The 20,811-nt window shown below is 36.7% G+C and overlaps 1 protein-coding gene across 5 annotated transcripts in view; it reads left to right on the top strand.

The window, feature by feature from the left end:
* Nucleotides 1–20,811, top strand: part of LOC144036093 (protein turtle homolog B-like) — a 129,003-nt gene that overhangs the window by 53,986 nt on the left and 54,206 nt on the right. For all 5 annotated transcript variants that reach the window (XM_077546397.1, XM_077546400.1, XM_077546396.1 and 2 more), the window contains exons 6-11: nucleotides 6,794–6,935; nucleotides 9,833–9,978; nucleotides 16,218–16,360; nucleotides 17,117–17,257; nucleotides 17,984–18,100; nucleotides 20,501–20,651. In XM_077546397.1, the coding sequence (XP_077402523.1) occupies nucleotides 6,794–6,935; nucleotides 9,833–9,978; nucleotides 16,218–16,360; nucleotides 17,117–17,257; nucleotides 17,984–18,100; nucleotides 20,501–20,651 (840 nt within the window). The remainder of the gene's footprint in view (nucleotides 1–6,793; nucleotides 6,936–9,832; nucleotides 9,979–16,217; nucleotides 16,361–17,116; nucleotides 17,258–17,983; nucleotides 18,101–20,500; nucleotides 20,652–20,811) is intronic.

The raw sequence follows: 20,811 nt of genomic DNA, 5'->3' as shown, positions 1-20,811 counted from the left end.
CTATTTGCCCCAAAAACCAAGACTCTTATTGTAAATGAATAATTCATTTTATACAAAGTACACAAACAAACTCTGTGCTTTTGTGTTTCCAGAAACTGTAACTCTGAAAAAGGTGGTGCTACAAATATTCCACCTCCTTTAATTTATAGATTGCAGCACCAAACGCACACTTGCCCACACCAAAACTGAAGCCTGTAAAGTATGATGCAATATTCATTAAATGTTGACCACATTTTCAAGAGATTATTTTTCATCTTTCAGACAAAAGCATGTTCACTTATGAAATACTTATACTTTTACCTGAAATTTGATGAAATCATCTTCAACAAAACTTATAACATGCACTCTACACAAGCCGACGATAGCCAAGGGAACTACAAATTGGTAGCATGGTTTATTCATGTTGCCAAGTTAACGTGACATAAATGAAATGTTACTTGTTTGATGTTGTATTCTTTGGAATGTACAAGCAATTAACAATATTAGAATGGTGTAATCAATTTACCTGACGACTCGATGAGAACGATAACTTTGCCGTTGGATTTACGGACCTAGTGAAGTTTTTTTTCTTATAAATTGAGTAATTTGGGCACCAGAGAGACACATTTGCAAAACAGCCAGGGAAACTGATTCACAGTCATTATTGCATCTTTAAAGTGACAGTGTGTAATCATTAGCACCATCTAGTGGTGAACTCATATTGCATTAGTTCAACCCTGAACTAAAATTTTAGCTGCAGAGTGCCTAGACTCTTCTTGTGCTTTTTTTTTCACATTTCAGTCATTTTAAAAGCCCACTATTGATTTCAATAATATCCCAAAAATATGTTCTATCACATCAATGTACATTTTTTTAATAAATATTTTTTATATAATCATAAGTCCACCAATCACTAATTATAAGAGAGAGAGGCCAGAGCCGTAACAAACGTGTTCCCAAAGTCTGCACTGTGCTGAAGAAGACTGCACAAGACATGAACGTGACATGGGATTATTGATTTGTAAATTTGTAGCCACATTATAGATGAAACATTGACACAAAATGATATTTTTTGGCCGTGAAACAGTTATAACTGGTGGACAAAATACAAATTTGTGGGTTAAATTCTCATGGGCAACTTTGGCATCTGGGTACAGTGTGCATCTTTGCTGGAAAATGCACTGACTGGTGTCATTAAAGGCAAACGTCTTTGACTAATTCTGTTCGCATAAATGGCATACTGAATTAATATTCGTGAGGGGGTCAAACTCGGCGGGCCAGTCTACGAGTCTACTAATTCTGTCCATTTACTGGTATTTACGTTGAAGAACATACTAATGTTCATTTGAAGAAATTGGTTTGAGTGTAGAGGGCTAAAAAAGAGACTGAAAATGTTGACTTTTTTCTTTTTTGAAATAGTTTCTTTTTTTATTATTTATTAATTTTTTTCATAATGTTTTTGAAAAGAAACTGACACTGACATTCTACAATTTCAACAAGCTATCCTTTACCACCATATGCCCTGTTTGTAATATCTGGTTGTCTTACATTTTTGACAGTTGTTAGGGGTACATTTTTATTGCTTTTTGTGTATGTGTAGCGATCGCAATTCTACTGAGAAATTCTTGGGCACAACCAACACCACTCTGTATACCTCAATTCTTTCAATTACTTTATCCTTCCCACTGTTTCATTAATTCAGAAAAGGCCCTACAGATAATTGTTCATACATGTCACAGCATGCCACGATTTATAGGAAATGCAAAAAAAAACTAAAAAATCAGGCGGTAAGCAAGACAGGACTGAACAACAGTGACAAAGCCATTTTAGCATTTTTCCTCATCATTCATTAATTGTCGTCCAGCAATCGGGGTAGGGCCAAACGCCAAACAAAAAAAAAAGAAGACAATCGCTTACCTCTTCGGGACGGCGGTGGCCGGCAAGGGATCAGGATTGTCATCTGTAGGAGCATGTATGGCCCCCAACAAAATGTGTACTACATATGAAAGTGAAAGGCTCACTTCACTAGTGTTAAACTGGCCTTTTGGACGTCCGCACAAGTTGATCCCCGTTCACATTTATCCCTTGGAATTTTTGACTCCGGGAAATGAATAAAGAATACATCCTTCATATGTCGACGACGGTCGTAATGTCTGGAGTCGTTTCTGCAAGTTCCATAACAGCAGGGTTTACTCGGGGTGTTTTTTCCCCCGGAGTCAAACAAGAACAAAACAAGCAATACTAGCATGGCTTGTCAGCAAGCGCTTCTATGTTAACCCCCTTACGGTTCAAGCTGCTGAAGTCTCGTGGCCTTGCGGTCTTAAAATAGCATTCGTGCAGTACCCCATTGCCTGCGATATACTGTAAAGTTTTTGTTTTGTTTTGTTTGTTTTGTTTTATTAATGTTTTCCTTTCAGACACATTATTACAGGTTACATCGATCATATCATATCATTTGCAACATTGACATCCGAAAGAAGGGCTGACGGGTAGAAGCCATGGCTTATTAGTAACCTGTCCCCATCGATTCTTACTATATGCATGAGTCATATACATTGATTATTACTACAAATTTGCTCCTCAAATGAAGTCATTGATTAGCAAAAATGCTCCCCAAAGAGTAAATTATTTTGAGCCTTGCAAATGTGTTTGGAGGGAGTTCCGGGGCCACCTTTGTCATCCGACTGAGGTGATTACCAGATAAACAACAAAGGGGGAAGGTCAAAGACATTATAACTGTAATTCAACAAAAGATGACTCTGCCAAATATTGGGGTCTAAGGAACTGAGCGATAAAACAAAAAAAGGGTTCTTCAAAGTAGTTTATACAGTAGTCTGCTCGCAAGATGGGAGGAGTAAGATGGCCGCCCTGTCGCTTTAACGGCTTGTACGGGCGTGTATGGGCTATCCAGTAATATATACAGATCAGTGAGACAAACACAGGAGAAGTGATAAAGGCGGGTGATTCAAGTACAGCAATATCACGCAAAATATTTTGCTGTAAAAGCATAATCAAGCAAAGGAGGTTGCGCATAATGACTACGACACGGCTATCCGCCATTGTTGTTGACAGACTGGCGGTTCGCGAGCAGTCACGCTAGAATTCAAGCATACGTCATCGACAATGCGTCGTCATCGAGCTGCGACCACTACGTCATCACTGAAGGAGTATCCCGCATATGCTGTCCACATTGAAATGTACGGGGTGCGTTTAGTAATTAAAGTAATTAACTGATTAGAAAAAGCGGATAAGAGCGTGCAGAGATCAAAAAATATGAAAGATACCCTCATAACATTAAATGTAGAAATAATTAACACATAACAGGTGTGCTTCAAATTTGGCGGACAAAAAACTGTTGATAAAAAGTAGGGATGCACGATAATATTAGTGGCCGATAATTAGTGGCAATTATCGACCAATTTGACGTCAAACAGATAAACCAGATAATAAAGAAATCTGCCGATAATAATAGAGTTTGTCCATCTGTTGTGGTTGTGGCTCAAGTTGTGCCTAACTCCTTAAGTGCTCCCCTCTCCTAAGGTAGTGTTGCATATTTGTGACGTCCTAATACGCGCAACCTTGTGTTCACAGAAGATGCATCATGGCGACATGGCAGTCGCAGAGCATTGTTTTTTGTTTGTTTTTGTTTTGTTTTTTGCACCTATCATTGAGTGGCAGACAATTATGGATGTATGGTAGCAGTGGTGTTCAAGGCTCTGACAGCTGAGTGGAAAGAAGCTATTACAGAACCTTTCAGGTATTGATGATGCAGAGTCCGATGAAAGCAGGACAAAGATAGCAGTGTGAATGGTCTTTACAATGGCTCATACTCAGCAATCATCCACCTGTTTATCTATTCCGTTTATCCTCATTAGGGTCGTTGGTGAGCTGTAGCCTACTCTAGCTGTCTATGGGCAAGAGTGGGGTACACTGAATTGGTAACTGTGTGATAAGGACAACATGCATTATTTAATATTCATATCCCGACTGTAGGTAATTTTATATACCTATAACAATATATATCCTGGTATAGTGTTGTTGTTTTCTCTATTTACATATAAAACACATCATTTACATAGAAAAAAACAATACACTTGATTAATCAATAAATAATACAAAAAGAAATAAAACACAAATGTTGGATTGCCAAATAAATACCACTCATAATATCTGCCAGCACAGCCAGTCTTTAAACAATGCAATAGTGCAGAATTAAATTAAACTAAATACTATAGTAATAACAAACTGATTCAAGTATTAAAAGGTGCAGTCTCAGTTACGGGTTCTATTTCTGTATTTAACACATACTTAAGGCACACATGCTTTTACGCTAACACATACTGGTACTCTAGCATGCATGCTAGCGTATGTTTTTAAAAAGGCAGCGGAGCAAAACTTGGTTGTACTTTATTGAAGTATTTAACAATGTAAACAGTGCGTTCGGTCGTACTTGAAGTATTTAACAATATACTCACGGTCCTTTTGATCAAATCTAATCCACAAGTCCCTCAAAGTCCTCATCTTCTCTATCTGAAACAAACAGCTGGGCAAGTTCTCCATCAAACACGCCAGGTTCCCTCTCATCATTGTCAGTCAGTCTCGTTTCTCAGAAATGATGTCGGCTTTTGTGAACGCTCGAACAGTAGCGCAAGCAGACACGTTAGCACAAGCATGCACAATCAATTCACAAATTGTGGCGTAACTCGCTCTTATAAAGCGAAAGCACCAAGACGTTCATCTGTATCTTACTACAGGAAATCCGGCCCTGGTTGACATTGTCATCTTTCAGTTGAGTCTTTCGGGTTCTTATTAAGCCTGCCAGTCTTCAACCAGTAACGCTTTCTTGTATATAAGTAGCGTGTCGGTGGAAATGCTCCCACACACAGTCAGTCAAGCGGAGCGCTTACTGAAGTCACACACAAGTTGACACTTTAAAAAAAAAAAAAAAAAAAGTAAGACTTTTTAGGTGCCCCTTATAGTTGTGAAAATATGGTATATGAATAATGCATCCATTGTTAGTGCTTTGAATGTGCAAAAAAGCAAAGGAGAAAATGCCATTTAAATCTAATGCATTATTCAACTAACATTAAAGTATGCCAAACTGTAAATTTGATAATAAATAAACTTTTTCTGAGGTCGAATTTCAGGAACACAAATTTGTCAGCTTGTCCTGAAGCCTCTGGTATACGCTCTGGAGCACCATAAATTACTGTGCAGAGGGAAGTCTTGGCTTCCCTGTTTATGCTGCTGCCCCCATGACCTGACCCCGACTAAGCGGTGGAATATAGATGGATAGAAGGATGGCTAGATAGATACTTTACTTATCCTGTGAAGAAGATTAAATAATGGCCAACCGTCACTGTTGATGAGGCTTTTTCTTCATCAAAGAAATAATTAATAATAATAAAAGTATTTTATATCATGCATTTGTTTTCTGTGAAAAACTATTCAACTGAAGGTTTATGACCACATTTACAATTAATTTGAGTCCAACTAGTATTTGACCCCTGAAAATAATTTTTTTCTTTTTAAACTACCGGTAGTAATACAAAGCCTAAGATAAGCCACTATGTTCAGTTGACCGGTTGTGTATAGTTTATAGTAGAGATGGATTAATAGAGGTCCTCCTTGAAAGCCACTGAGCTGCAGATCAACTAAGAGACTACATTGCCAGCAAATCTCTAACTCTCAGCTGGTTCCAAGTAGGGCAGGTTGGCACACATGCGCGCGCACACACACACTGCTTGTCTGGTAAGGGGTGGCAGATGGAAATACTCTGCCTGTTAAAGGATCAGAATGTGGACCACAGATCAAAACTAACATATGGGGCTAGCAATCTGTGTGTGTGTGTGAGTGGGTGTGAGTGTGGGTGTGGGTGTGTTTTGGGGGGATATTCTTGCAGAGGAATAGTAACTGTATGTGAATCCAGTGTTTGCAAGTTGCTGTAACCAAGTAAGAGTTAACAATATGGTTAGAGCCACAACATCTAGTTATTTTTTTAAGACACTTAAAAATTTTGTGCAAGGAGGATCATCCATCTGGCATAGCAAGGATCACTTGATAAATTGGCATAATCCTTTTCTGAGTGCAGAATAATTGTGATGACACTGAAGCAAAACCATGCGTGTGCTTTTAATCTCTTTGCGTCCCCCCGCCCTCCACTCAAAAAATGATTTCTATGGTGCTGTTGTATCCTTGATAATTGTTGAATGTTTCCTTGTCAAATGTAGATCATGTTACTATTTATTAACTATAAACATAATTTTATGGGCCAAATGGGCGATTATTTTCCCCTTAAAACGTTATCATCGAAGTAAACCAAGGTTTCCGGTGCTAATGAAAGTACCGTGAATGCACCATTTGGCTTGCTTAGCATTAGCAACTAGCAAGTGTGTAGCGTATGTTATTCTGGTTATTCTGTTGTCCCTAAGCGTCCTTTAAGGTGTTTAATGACATCGCAGTTGGAGTTAACTGTAAAACTAAATACACAACACTACTGTATATTTAAATAGAAAACATGCTTTGTTTTTAAAACATCCCTAGCCTAGCACTAATGCTAAAAGTGAAGTGAGGATCACATTCAAATGCTAACAGGAAGTTAGCATCGACTTTGGGAGTACCTTTCCCTCAAATAACGAATATCCACACTCAAATGCAGTGGGAAGACATACCCACAGGTAAAATAACACTACGCAAAGGCACAATTTTTTCCCACTGTGTGAAAAATTTGTTATTTTAATAGAATTCAATCGGAGTCAAGGCCAGTAACTTTCCTGTATTCCTTGTATTGTTTCTCATGTGTGTTCTCCGCCAGGCCCTCCATTCATTGTATCACCGCCAGACAACATTACAGTGAACATCTCGCAAGACGCCTTCTTCACCTGCCAGGCGGAGGCCTACCCCCGGAACTTGACCTACACCTGGTTCTGGGAGGAAGACAATGTCTTTTTCAAGAAGTAAAAATATGATGTGGTTCATTGTTCATCACATTATCCACGTGTGCCTTCTGTTTAGCCTTCTTGTAATGAGTCGCTGTATTCTTTCTTTTCCAGTGCAAAAGAGTACTTGTGAGGCATTATTATAGTGCTAAGGGAGATTCCTCTAATGGCAGTCCATCTGCAGAATTATGTTTCCTTTGGGTTCATTTGTTCTCACTAAAGACCTCTTGTACACCCTGTTATAATCACAGCAACCTTGCTTCCATCTAAGGGTTATTTGAGCATAGCATTTTATGCACCGATGACTGCAAAAAAAGTAACAGTATATTCATGTACACTGCACTCACATGGCTGTAAATTGATTTGCTAAACAATATTTACAGTATTCTTTCGGTTTCGATAAATTGACCTTTTTTTCTCACCTTAGAAAGTTGAAAATAAGAAACTTTTTTTACACAATCTTAAAAAAAATGCAAATATGGCAGAAAAAAAGAAAGAAAGAAAGAAAGAAATACAACACATGTGAAGGTGCGGTAGAAACCCGTTACGGGCTTATCAAAGACCCCACCTAAGAAGAAAAAACTAACATTTAAAGGGACTACACCATGGTATTTTAAGCCCTTCCACAGTTAACTATTGCCATATAATGATGAAATCTTACCTTTGACCCAGTCGCGATGTAATTTCTTATGAAATATGAGTTATTTCGGTGGCTATTTTTCCTACCCGGAAGTCAAACGCTCGGTTCAGTAAAACTCCGCCTCTCCCACTGTGGCTGCCAAAATGGACTCTAAATTTCACAGGCTGCTAGGTCTCTGCGTTTGGTCACGCAAGCCATCAATTCTGGAATAAACATTTGAAACAAAACAGGTCCTTACCGCAAAAAAATTGTGGAAGAGGAGGGGAGCAGAGAGGTTAGAGGAAAAAAGGAGGATGGAAAAAAAACACACACACCACTGTGGGTTGTGAACCCGCACCCTGTTGCTTATGGAGAGAGTGCACTATCCACTACTCCATCCATTTCTTTAAATCTAACAGCACAAATGTTTTACTTGTAGTTTAAACCAGTGTCAGCCAATGGATATTAAGACAGCCAATTGTCATTTCATTGCACTTTAGCATTGCAAATGTGAAGATTTGCTTTGAATTCATTTGGACAGAATGTTTATTGGTTAAAGGCTACTTTTTTCATTATCCCATGGAGGGAGGTCTCAGAGAAAGTGGGCGTGCGTTTATTCCGCAGAGGCAGTGCGGGGGTGGGGCCGCACGCAATCATGTCAAACCGTGCCAACAGCTCGTTTTCTCTGGTAGGGAGGGGCTGGTGCTTGGAATGCAGAATAACCTAGAATTTCTCATACAGGGACGAATGAAGAAAAACACAACTTTGGTCATGTTTTTGGTGAGAAATTCGCCTTTTAACATGACTAAAAGCGCCCAAAAGTAGATTTTTCATGTTGCAGTCCCTTTAAATAACAAAAATATATTACCAATCAGAGGTGGCAAAACCAGGTCCAGAAAGTAAAAACCCTACCAGAGTTTGGCTTTAGCCATTAATGCTAGCTAGCTAGCTCCCTAGCAGGTAAACGAGCACCATAGGAGCTAGCTAGGAACCTAGCTAGCTAGCACCTGCGGCTAAAGCCAAACTGTTGCAGGGTTTTTACTTTCTGGACCTGGATTTGCCACCTCTGCTACCAATGCTATGTATAGCCTCAACAAACATATCTTTTTTCCGCCCCCCAATTTTTTTTTCGGTGCGTCCCTACTTTATATACAATCAGTCAAGCTTACATTTAAAAACAATTCTAATGTACAGCAGAGTGATAAAGTTTTTCTTGCAGAAGGTGAAAACAAATCATTTCAAATTTAAATAAAATGATTTATGTCCACATAAAAGTAACTCACAACGTTTTGTCTGGTTATGGCTGGTTATGAAAGGAGACATTTCAACAGAAAAGCACCAGAGGTGTGGATCTCACTCTGCTTCATCTATGCCTTCCTTCCTTTCCTCAGTCTATCCTTTGGTCTCTTGAGGTCTCCCTAATTTGTTGGAATTTAGATGTTTCTGGGGTTGGTGACCCGGTAGGTAGTAGGTAATGTCTGGTCGGTGCTGGATTTCACTTTCCTTTCTTTCCCTTGATCCTTCCTTGGGTCTCCTGACAACCTCAAGACTCTAGCTGGATTCTGAAGTATTCGGTTTAGGTGAACGGTATGGGATTTTTAATAGGATTTAGGTGAACTAATGAGTACACAATAACACACACTCACACACACATACACACGCACATGCACATACTCACGCACATACAAAACAAAAATAAAAAAATAAAAATAAAAAAAGAGAGCAATGATGATAACATGTCAAATCGGTAAAATTACCGAATGAACAATACTAAGCTCTAAAAGAAAAAGAAAAAGAAAGGCACCAGAGGTGGCAAATCCAGGTTCAGAAAGTAAAAATCCTGCCACAGTTTGGCTTTAGCCCAAGGTGCTAGCTAGCGAGCTCCCTAGCTAGCTCCCATGGTGCTCTTTTACCTGCTAGGGAGCTATCTCTCTGAAAGGCATCTCTCCAGAACTTGTGCAAGTCTTTCTGGTCCTCACCTTGTTTTTGTGTCTGCTATCTCTCTTGAGAGGACCCAACCTAACGTTATTTCTATAGCACTTTAACAATAACCACCGTTGTAACAAAGTGCTAACTACATAATATATTATCTTGTAATTAGCATTTCTATTTAGCACACAGGAGTCTTTTTCCACATTTGTAAAAACATCCAGAGTAGTTCAGAGCGAAAGGAACAATTTTCCTTCCTTTTCTCAGTATGCTCGTGAATAGCATGAACATTATGGATCTTATTGTATAATCAGAGATTAAACTGATAAACTGATTAAACTGTTATTTTTTTCCTTACTTTTCACAGTGACCTAAAGCGCAGAGTCAGTGTTCTGATCGATGGCTCCCTTATCATTGCCCAAGTCAAGCCTGAGGATGCTGGGAAATACACTTGTGCTCCAAGCAACAGCCTTGGCCTACCACCGACTGCCTCTGCTTACCTGACTGTGCAATGTGAGTGACCTGCTTGATAAAGGTGGCCTCCAACTTTTCCTCTCAGCTTCATACATTTGTGCCACCCGAATTTTCTCTGAACTCATACCATAAAAATCCATCAATCCACTTTCTTGACTGGTTGTCCTCATTAGAATCACATGTGAGCTGCAGCCTCCCCCAGCTGATTTACTCTCAACTGGTCGCCACATAAGGACATACAATTCACATTATCACATGAAACCAAGAACAGAGAGAACATGGACACTCAACACAGGAAGGCATAAGATGATATTTGAACACACAACCATGAGGCAGACATTCTTTCTAAACTATGGCCCGAGGGTCATTTGCATTTTTCAGCTGCTCACGGCGTATAGTAAAAATTATATTTTACGCAGCCCACAAGGCCAGTTTAAAATAAAAAGGTGAATGTGAGCATATGTATACGATGGCGTATTAGGGCCACGTATGAATATATTATTTTTAGAAGGGGGTCAATATTCCGAGAAAAAAACCTCATAAATTTGCGGCTTTATAAAGTGGCAAATTTGCGACTTTATAAAGTGACAGATTGCGAGGAAAAAACTACATAGAACTACTACTACATAAAAACTACGTAGAAATACACTAATCTAATGTGAGGATTTGTTAATGGGACACTGTTGATAAAATGAAAAGACATGATGGAGACGGATTTATTTTTAATTTAAACTTTATTCGTCATAAAAAAATTTTTAGGACTCACTTCTTGTTTAAGACACAACACAACACATCAACTGACTAAACACTAACCAACCAGAAGCTTGCATACATTAGGTAAATGTAAGTGAATGACGGAGTTCAGCAGATTCGACAAATCAACTTAGCTACTTGTACAAAAAAATACCAAAATGTATGAATGTGTCAATTCTGGAAACATAAATAATGTACACGTAAATATACATTTTAACAAATTAACTTAAATGCCTGATCCTTAGGGTGTGGACCTTTGTTGCTAGCCATACCCAACGCTTCAAAGAGCAAATGCTCAATATCATATGGTTAATCTCTGCTAAAGCAATTACTATCTCCTTATTTGAAAACCCGACTAAAAAGTATTCGCACAAACATCCGAATAGTACGCTACATATGTTTCTTGTAAGTTTCTGAGTTTTTTCTTGTAAATCTGCTACTTTGTAAAGTGGCAAATTTGCAAGTTTTTTCTCGGAATATTGCTCCCGCCTTCTAAATTATTATTTTCTATATGTGGCCCTAATATGCCGTCGTATAGTGTGAGAAGGGAGTGTGTCAAAATTTTTTAAAAAAGGTGCCACTACTTCTACACTCTAAAAAGAGAATTGTTGAATCAATTTAAGATTAAACAGAATTGTTGACCAACTTAATAAAATTGCTTCAAGTGGTAACAAACGATTGATTAAGTTACTCCAAAGTGAATATATTCAATTTAATGAACTCATAGTTAATTATTAATATTATTAATATTAATTAATTAATATATTGATTAACTTAATTCAATCTTGTGTTACCACTTGAAGCAGTTTTAAGTTAATTATTTAATTATTAATTAAGTTGGTCAACAATTTTCTGTTTAATCTTAAATAGAGCAAGAGTGACCAAACCTTTTTGCCCCAAAATCTACTTTTCAAGCAGCCAACCTCCTGTGATCTACCTTTTGTTGTTGTTGTTGTTGTTGTTTGGTGGGAAGGGGAGGGTGCCCTCGACATAACTGCGCCTTAACGATCACGTGACTCATCCAGAACGATGCTTTGGTGAAAACTTTCGCTTTTGAAGTATGTTTCGTGTGAAAAATAACTGCTGTCCGGTCAACTGGGATTTTCCTTCACCTTTCTCTTTCTCAGCTCGCAGAGAGATAAAAATTGGCGATAACTTGCCACGGGACCGATGATGGGATGACGCCATTTTATTTATTATTTTTTTAAGGTGGCACTTTTTTTTAGGTTGCTTTAAATCCAAATGTCTCCTTAACGGCAGGCATATTCTAAGTGAAGCTTAAACAACTGGGTTAGATCCATGCATGTTCTGTCGTACTAGCTAGCTAGCTGGTTCAAAATTAGCTAGCTAGCTAATGCTAAGATCACCATCTATCGAGGCTCGGGGGCTCTCTCTCTCTCTCTCTCTCTCTCTCTCTATCTATCTATCTATCTATCTATCTATCTATCTATCTATCTATCTATCTATCTATCTATCTATCTATCTATCTATCTCTATCTCTTTCTCTCTCTTAATGCAGTTTATTGAGTGAGGCACTTCTGTAGCGCAATAAATAGAAATGACCAATTCAAGGAAACAACAAAGAGGTACCGTCCCATTTATGTGAAATATGTACACCATGTCAAAAAATATACCTCCTCATGTTCTCCCCGCTTAAGACACTCTTAATGATCCATCACTCATTGCAATAAATTACAGAAAATATACACAGGGTTTTGACAGTTGGACACCGGAATGGCAATACTGTACTGACACTGGCGGTGGTCAAGGCAACAGATGTTTTGCATTCCCTCACTCGCCTGCCTCTTCAGATTGTTATACATTAGCGTGTGCTGTGTGTAACAAACAGAAGCAGGCAACACCAGTCTTAGGAAAGAGGGAGGCAGGGAGGGAGGGTGAGAGATGGGATTACATCATTGCTGTTAAAGCAGGTATGTTTCTCTGTTAGACTGCAGAGGGCTCTCTCTTTCTCACTCTCTCTCTCACTCTCTTTCTTTCTCTCTCTCTTTCTCCTCCCCCCCCCTCTCTAATACTATTTCTCAAAATCTTTTTCCCACAATTTCCCATTATTGCTATGACAGCAGAGCATAGCATTCTCCCAAGGTACTTTCCAGTGAATAACAGTATTTTGCAGTGGGCACCAGTGGGTTGTGAGCGATAGCGATTCTGCGAGCAATAGCTGTGTCTGTGAACTATTTTTAGAAACTTGGCTGATATTCTTGTCTGTGATGGTGCGAGCAGCACTCCTCTGGGCTCTTTATGCCAGAGTGCTGCCAAGCTGGCGGTTTGAACTTTGGAGGTTACAAATTTAATCTGGCAATAGCACAATAATGTCTTTATTCGCTCGATTCCACCTAACACAACCTAATTTTTTTCCCACTCCACTCTTTGGCAATACCAGATGTCGTTATCATGCTCACAGTCACATCGACTCCTCCACTCCTACCTCCTCTGCTGGCTTCTCTCAACCTTACGTCATCTGTAACATCTCTCTCTCTCTCTCTCTCTCTCTCTCTCTCTCTCTCTCTCTCTCTCTCTCTCTCTCTCTCTCTCTCTCTCTCTCTCTCTCTCTCTCTCTCTCTCACATCAAGCTTGTGCTCCACCTTACTTGTCCTTCCACCGCCACGCCAATACTATTCCCTCAATTTTACCACCCTCCTCCTCTTACTCTCACCATCTTTCTTCTTATCTTCTCATTACTTTGAAGATATCTTCTTTGACCTAATTTAGGTTGCATTTTTGGCCCTCTTACCAATTTTTTTTATTTTTTGGGTCAAAATAATTTTGCTGCTCTTCTTAGGCTCTTCTAGATGCAAACCTTTAAGGGCTGTAAAAATATTTTTAGTAAGGGTTGACACTTGCCTTAAGGTCAATCAAATGCACTTATCATTCTATTAGTACTGAAAAAAAAATAGGTAATGATTGAGTGTTGGTAAATGTTTAGATAAGGAGGTAGATAATTGATTTATATTAAAACATTTCCAAGACCAGCTTCAAATTGTATGATTAGATCCTGGCAATGTAAATTTGTTCTTTACTGGACATAATCAATATGTGAAGCACTATGAGTGCATTTTTGGACCGATGAATTTAGTTTAAAAAAAAAATCAATTATGAACTATGAACTGAATTAGTTAATTTACAAATTTGTGATCTGAACTTTGAACTTGATGAACATGTTCAGAGTGACACTGATGAACATGTGCAGACTGAGCTAATAATTTGCTCTGACGGGATGGAATTCATGTCTCATTTAATACATTTATCAAACTACTCAAAATAGATTTACAGTATTATATTTAAATTAAAAAAAATACATGTATTTATTAACATAGGTCAGGGGTTCTTAGAAATGTAAAAAGTCATAGGTCCACAGCACGTGCGTGATGCTGAATTTTAATTTTATTTTATTAAAAAAAAAAAATATATATATATATATATATATATATATATATATATATTTTTTTTTTTATGGGACTGGGTGTACCGTACAGTAATAATCAGGAGTTACTGGAAGGCACAAAAACATTTATTTTCAGTATCAAACTGATTCTTTCTTATGGAAGACCAAAATTACCAAAATAAAAAATAAATAAATAAAAGTCTAAATAAAATTGGATATAAAAAATATAATAATAATAAAAAAAATTCTATAAATGGAAATTTAAAACTTTATTATTTAATTAATCAATTTTTAAAATACTAGAGCTGTTATACGATAAAAAAAATTAATCAGACAAATCACAGCTTAGAATTTTGATTAATCATGATTAATCACTTTATTTAAAAGGCTTTTCATCAACCTTTTTTGCCTGCCAAATTTGAAGAGGACCTGCTATGTGTTAATTCTTTCGACATTTATTGTTATGAGGACGTCTTCAACATTGTTTGATCCACTGCACACTCTCCTATTTTTCTAATCAGTTTATTACTTGGATCATTTAAAATAACCCACTACTTGCATAATTTTAAATTAAAACTAAAACACAATATTTTGACATGAACAAATATTCTGAATGTCATACGCAAACATTTATTAAATGCTTTACTTTAATGCATGTAGTTATGTTTATAGCTCAAACACAACCTGCGCTACCTTTAAAGTAACCATCCGCTGTCAAGTTAAAGGACAATCTGCGGTCAAAATTAATAGTGTGATTAATCTGTGTTAATACATGATTGATGCGATAATTTTTTGTGATTAATCAATGAGTTAACGCTTTAACTTTAACAGCACTATTAAATACGCATATTGAGTATGTGAATGTTCAATGGCTTTAATTGCTTTTTCATTATTTCTCAGCTTCAAAGTAGCTTGTTTTTCACCGATAAACAGCAAAAATGCACTATATCACGTAGATGTTTAATATGGATAAATTTAGTGAGAAATTATACAACAGAGAGTAAAACAACTAACAACAAAAACAAGTTAAAATGATAGTTGCTAAACTAACACATTCTGTAACTGTTTAAACATAATTTGTATAGTAGTTTAGGGCTGTATCTATCTTATTTTAATTATTTGTTAATTTGTAGATTATTTTGTTGATTAATTGATGACTTGGACAATCCCTTTATTCAAAATGAAGACATCAGTTCTAATTGACGTGCAGAAAATGAACAAACATAAATGAATTATGATTGAGTTACTGGTTTGGCCCGTAAGATGTCGTTAAATAGCCGCAAATGTTTATCATCCAAAGTAAAAATAAATGTTTTGTGCTGAATCAAAGATGAGCAGTCTGCTTTCATTGAGGACTACAGAAATCAGAGATGAATTACTGTTGAAGCTGAAATTCGGAGGATTTGGACAATTTTAAATGAAAAAGGTATTTAAATGATTAATTAAATTATTAAATTATTTAATAATTTATTAGTTGTAAATTAAAATAGTAACAGCATCCCAACATCTATCAATCCATCCTTTCAAACATCCATTCATCCATTCATCCATCCAAACATCCATCCATCCATTTTCAGAACAATTTATCCTCATTGGGGTCACAGGTCTTTCGATCCACTTAAACCAAATGTCAAGTAGAGCCGTTTCCTCAGATGCTGTGATGAGTTGCAAAAGAACATTGCATATTTTCCAAATGCTGTCCCCCCCATCCTTAAAATAAAAAAATGTGAACTTCTAGGAAGTTTCCCTCACTTACAAGGCTTTAAAATCAGGGGTCACTATTGTGTTTCCCTGAAAACGCCTGTGGGCTAGTTCTAAAAATAACTGTAAAAATGTTGTAGAAGTGATCGTTTGAAAAGAAACACTGCCAGAGATTTGTGCCCACAGATTTCACATTAATAAGTATCTACAATAAAAGGAACTACATTAAATAAGTAGATTTTAATGGAAATATTCACTGTGAATATTGTCATAGAACAGTTGGGAAAACACCCATTTCATGGTAGGCCATCCTTTGGTTAGGCATCTTGTCATTCAATCTATCTTTAAGAGTCACCTTACTCTTATTGCAAACACATCACCAATGTTTTCACGTACTTTCTTGTGATTTGTGTTTGAGTAGATCCTGCTCGTGTTGTAAACATGCCATCTGTACTCTATGTGGCCATTGGTCTGCCGGGCTTTATCCGATGTCCTGTAGATGCCAACCCACCTGTAACATTAGTTAAGTGGAAGAAAGATGGTCTCCCTCTCCGGATAGATAAGGTAAGCTATATATATATATATATATATATATATATATATATATATATATATATATATATATATATATATATATATATATGTATGTATATATATTAGGGGTGTTTAATAAAATCGTTTCAGCAATATTATATCGCGATATTACAGTGCGCAATTGTGAAATTGTTTCGATATGCGGCCGAATCAATGTTTAAACATACATTTTTTTATGGAAGTATTCAACAAAATGTCTTACTTAGGGTTAGGGTTCACACGTTAAGCATGGAAGAATGTTTTATTAATGGAACATTTAGCCTTAATATTCTATTTTAATGCTGTTCAAACATGAAATAGATTGCAACGTGTTGGTTGAATACAGTGGCTCACAGTTATAAGCCTGAAGTTTCAGATGAATAAATACATTTTCAGATGAATAAATACATTTTCATACAAGTCTTACAGTGTACATGTAAAAGTTTACTGATTAATATTTTCTAAATTTGAGTGAATTTTTGTTTGTTTGTAATAATCAATTTATAGATTTGTATTGGGATTAATCGGTATCGAATCGAATCATGACCTATGAATCGTGATACGGATCAAATTGCCAGATGCTATGTAATTTACATCTCTAATATATATATATATATATATATATATATATATATATATATATATATATATATATATATATATATATGGGGTTTAACAATTACCGCTGTATTTATATACACTATACTGTACAATCAATTACAAATTGGGAATTAATGACATTCGCAGTACCCTGGTTGGAGCCAAATGGACGATGGGAGCATCCGTGTGGCAGAGGTGACAGAGGACTCTCTCGGCACCTATACCTGCATGCCTTACAATGCCCTGGGTTCCATGGGATGGTCCCCTCCCGCTCCCTTGGTGCTAAAGGTACATTTGCTGCTTTTTTTTTTAAATGTCACAATCCAAATTCGAAGTTCCAAAGATGGTCAGATTATGCTTATGTAGCGTTGCTATACTTTAGTTTAATTAACACTCAGTGAGGGGTTGGCATTGGTTCAGTCACTTATTTTAGTTCCAGTTTCTTGTACAAAATACAAAATTGTTAGGAATTAGCATGCATAAATGTATGTCCCCATATTGTATGTCAGTACAGCAGTTGATTTGTGAGCTGTCTTACCTTACCCCGCAATGTGAGCTACAATACTGGAAACACCAGCTCACTGCCTGGAATGAGTACAGTACTATAGGTAATATAGGTTGATTAATGGATGGCACACAGAGCTTGACTTAAAATAATACAGTTGTTTATGGTTTGCCTAGAAGACAATTTTGAGGAACTCTATTAATAATAGTTGTAACGTTTGATGACAAGGAATGCCATTCTTTATTCTGGACATAGATTTTTGTCAAAGGTGACATATTCTAGGAGCAAAATGTCCTTAACATTAAGGGATATCAAGATTCATGGGTACAAAAGTTCTGGCCGATGTCGTGATATGACATTTAAATGTCCATTTGCTCGTTCACTGGTGCCTGGCTTGGAGAGTCATTTGTTTATTTAATTATTTAGTCTCTAACTTTGTAATGGAAAGGGTATTCAAATAATTTTGCATAATTTCTATGGTAATCTAATGTGATTTTCAACCTGTGCAGGACCCTCCCAAATTCTCAGTGGTCCCTGGAGGGGAGTACAGGCAGGAGGCTGGGAGAGAACTGATTATCCCCTGTGAGGCAGAGGGAGACCCCTTTCCCAATATAACATGGAGGAAAGTAAGTATTTCCTGCATTCACACCCTTGTTATTATAGCGGTGATCAAATATTGGCCGACTTACTTTTTGACTGACAAAAACATTAAGTTGATTCATTTTTTTGTTTGTATTCTATTAAAAAGAAATAAGAATACAGCAAAGCAAATAATACTTACAATAAGGAAACAAAGCATTAATTTAATGCATCATTCTCAGACATTTTGTCATGGTAACAGTATAAGCATTTACAAATAACTGTGGACTATATTTATTGCTTATCAATTGATTAAATTCAGTACCGACAGTATAAATGCTGACTCTTGTCAAACTATTGCAAGTGTGTTTGTGACACCCTGATTGTAGCATGTGTACGCATGTCATGAATAAAAAGTATGACTTTTTTTATTATAATGAGACTGTCACCAACCTTTTCCCACATTCCAAACATTCATGATGATTGACTCATTCACTCCCAGCCATTTTCACTGAAGCAATCCCCTTCGCTCCCAGTTTTACTGGATTTTGACTGATTTTGCAAGGTCCACAGAATATTCAGTTTTATTGCTATAAAACATGACACCTACCAAAAGAAAAATTAGAGTCTCTTCTTTCATCGGGAAAAATAGTATCTTTGTATCTGTTTCCGTTTTTGAAACAATTATCATTAGAATATAGCTAAGTTTCATTATTATTCACAAACCTGTTGAAAACACTGTCAAAAAGAGCTTGTTGCAATATGGCCCTGGCTGATCTCTTATACTCTGCTGTCCATTTTTTTGTAACAACTACCATTGATTTAAGCGACCTCTTCAGGTCAGAAGCTGTATCAAAGCATTCTGTATGCTCAAGCATAAAAAAAACATAAAACAAACAAACAAACAAACATATTTATACATTTTTGGGTTTGACAGAGTTACGTGCTAATATCAAACCTGATTTTTCTTTTTCTTCTGATTATGAATAAAAATTGTGTTGGGAAAAAAATAGTTGCCTTTCCTTGGATTGAATGTTTGCTTACCACCACTGGAAAGTCTTATCACCTAAAAAAAATATAAAAAAAATACATGAAAAATGTCACTAAGTTTGCGCAAGGCAAATAAAACATTACAAGGTATGTTTAGGTTATTTATAGTGAGCATACTTACACGTTCCATATGTTATAAGAATAAAACATCCATTTTCTGGCAAATCATTCTGTTAACAGAATATTGTGTTCTATTGCTATAAAAACATGGAACCTACCAAAAGAAAGACTAGAGTCTCTTCTCTCATCAGGAAAAAAAAGTACATTTGTATCTGTTTCCGTTTTGCAACAATTAGTATTAGAATATAGCTAAGTTTCATTATTATTCACAAACCTGTTGAAAATACTGACAAAAAGAGCTTGTTGCAATGTGGCCCTGACTGATCTCTTATACTATGCTGCCACCTGCTGGCCGTTTTTGTAATAACTACCATTGCTTTTAGCCACCTCTTCATGTCAGAAGCTGTATCAAAGCCTTCTGTATGCATATAAAACAAACAAATGTATAAATAATTTTTTGGGAGTGAAGGACAAAGTATTAAAAAAAATACATGTTTTGGGATTTCAATTAGTCCATTTTAGACTGTCTTCTGGTGTGACGTGAGTTTGAATGGTTGTTTGTCTAAATTCCTTTTGATTGACTGCCGTTCAAACCTGAAGTTAGCTGAGATAGGCTCGGCTCAGCTGAGACCAGATGTCTGAAACAGAAAGTTATGTAATATTTGTATATGAAATGAAAAGATGAAAATATGTAATGCGTTCTTTGTAATCCACATAATTTTTCCAGCCTGTGGTTTTCTTTCATGCATAATGCTATTAATTCCAAAGGGAAAGGCAATAAAATCTTCACTATGCCTCTGAACCTTTAGCCTTGGCATATAACTGTGAGTGAGATATTTGAATTTTGTATTGAGTCTACAGTATTTAATCAGCTTTATTTAGTTGAGTTAGTAAAGCACAGAGTTCAAAGCCAACATGGTGAAGCAGCATTTAGCTGTTATGCTGCACACAATTGGAATAAGTCGCCAACAGAAGTGAAATCAGCCCTAAGTGTAAATGCAGGTTAAAAACTTTGCTTCTACCCCCACCACCCCCGCCCCCTCCATACCTTTGACGGAGGGCTTTTAAACATTGTTTTGATCAATTTCACAACACAGTATTTTGGAATTTTGGAAACCTACTTTTATTTCTTTATTTTGAAAAGTTTTCAAAGTCTTCTTTTAATGTGTTTAAATGTTAATGTATGTTCCTTTAGTAATTTCGGTAAGCTACTATAATTTTCCGTGCTTTGCATCTGAAAGCTGTGTTGTGTTTGTAAATGCTTTTAAGTGTTTTTTCTTGTGCCATATAAATAAAGATGCTTTGTCTTATTTGTCTTATGTTTGTGTGACCTGCAGGTTGGAAAGCCCAGTAAAAGCAAGCACAACGTTCTGCCGCGAGGCAGTTTACAGTTTAAGTCACTTACAAAGGAGGACCATGGGGAATGGGAGTGTGTTGCCACCAACGTTGCTACGAGCATCACTGCCAGCACACATGTCCAAGTCATAGGTAATAGTTATACATTACACAAATGCAAACAGAAAACAGTGGTCCGAAACTAGTTGTATCATACAACCTGTGTACATAAATACATAGATCATACAGTACAACATAAAATATGTATTTTGCTTAAAGTAGCATTAAGGACCTTTTCAACAATAATAAAATA

This window comes from Vanacampus margaritifer, chromosome 16, assembly GCF_051991255.1.
Source record: "Vanacampus margaritifer isolate UIUO_Vmar chromosome 16, RoL_Vmar_1.0, whole genome shotgun sequence".
Taxonomy (NCBI): domain Eukaryota; kingdom Metazoa; phylum Chordata; class Actinopteri; order Syngnathiformes; family Syngnathidae; genus Vanacampus; species Vanacampus margaritifer.
The sequence above is the reverse complement of the archived record's forward strand: the minus strand, read 5'-3'. Positions and strand labels throughout refer to the sequence as shown.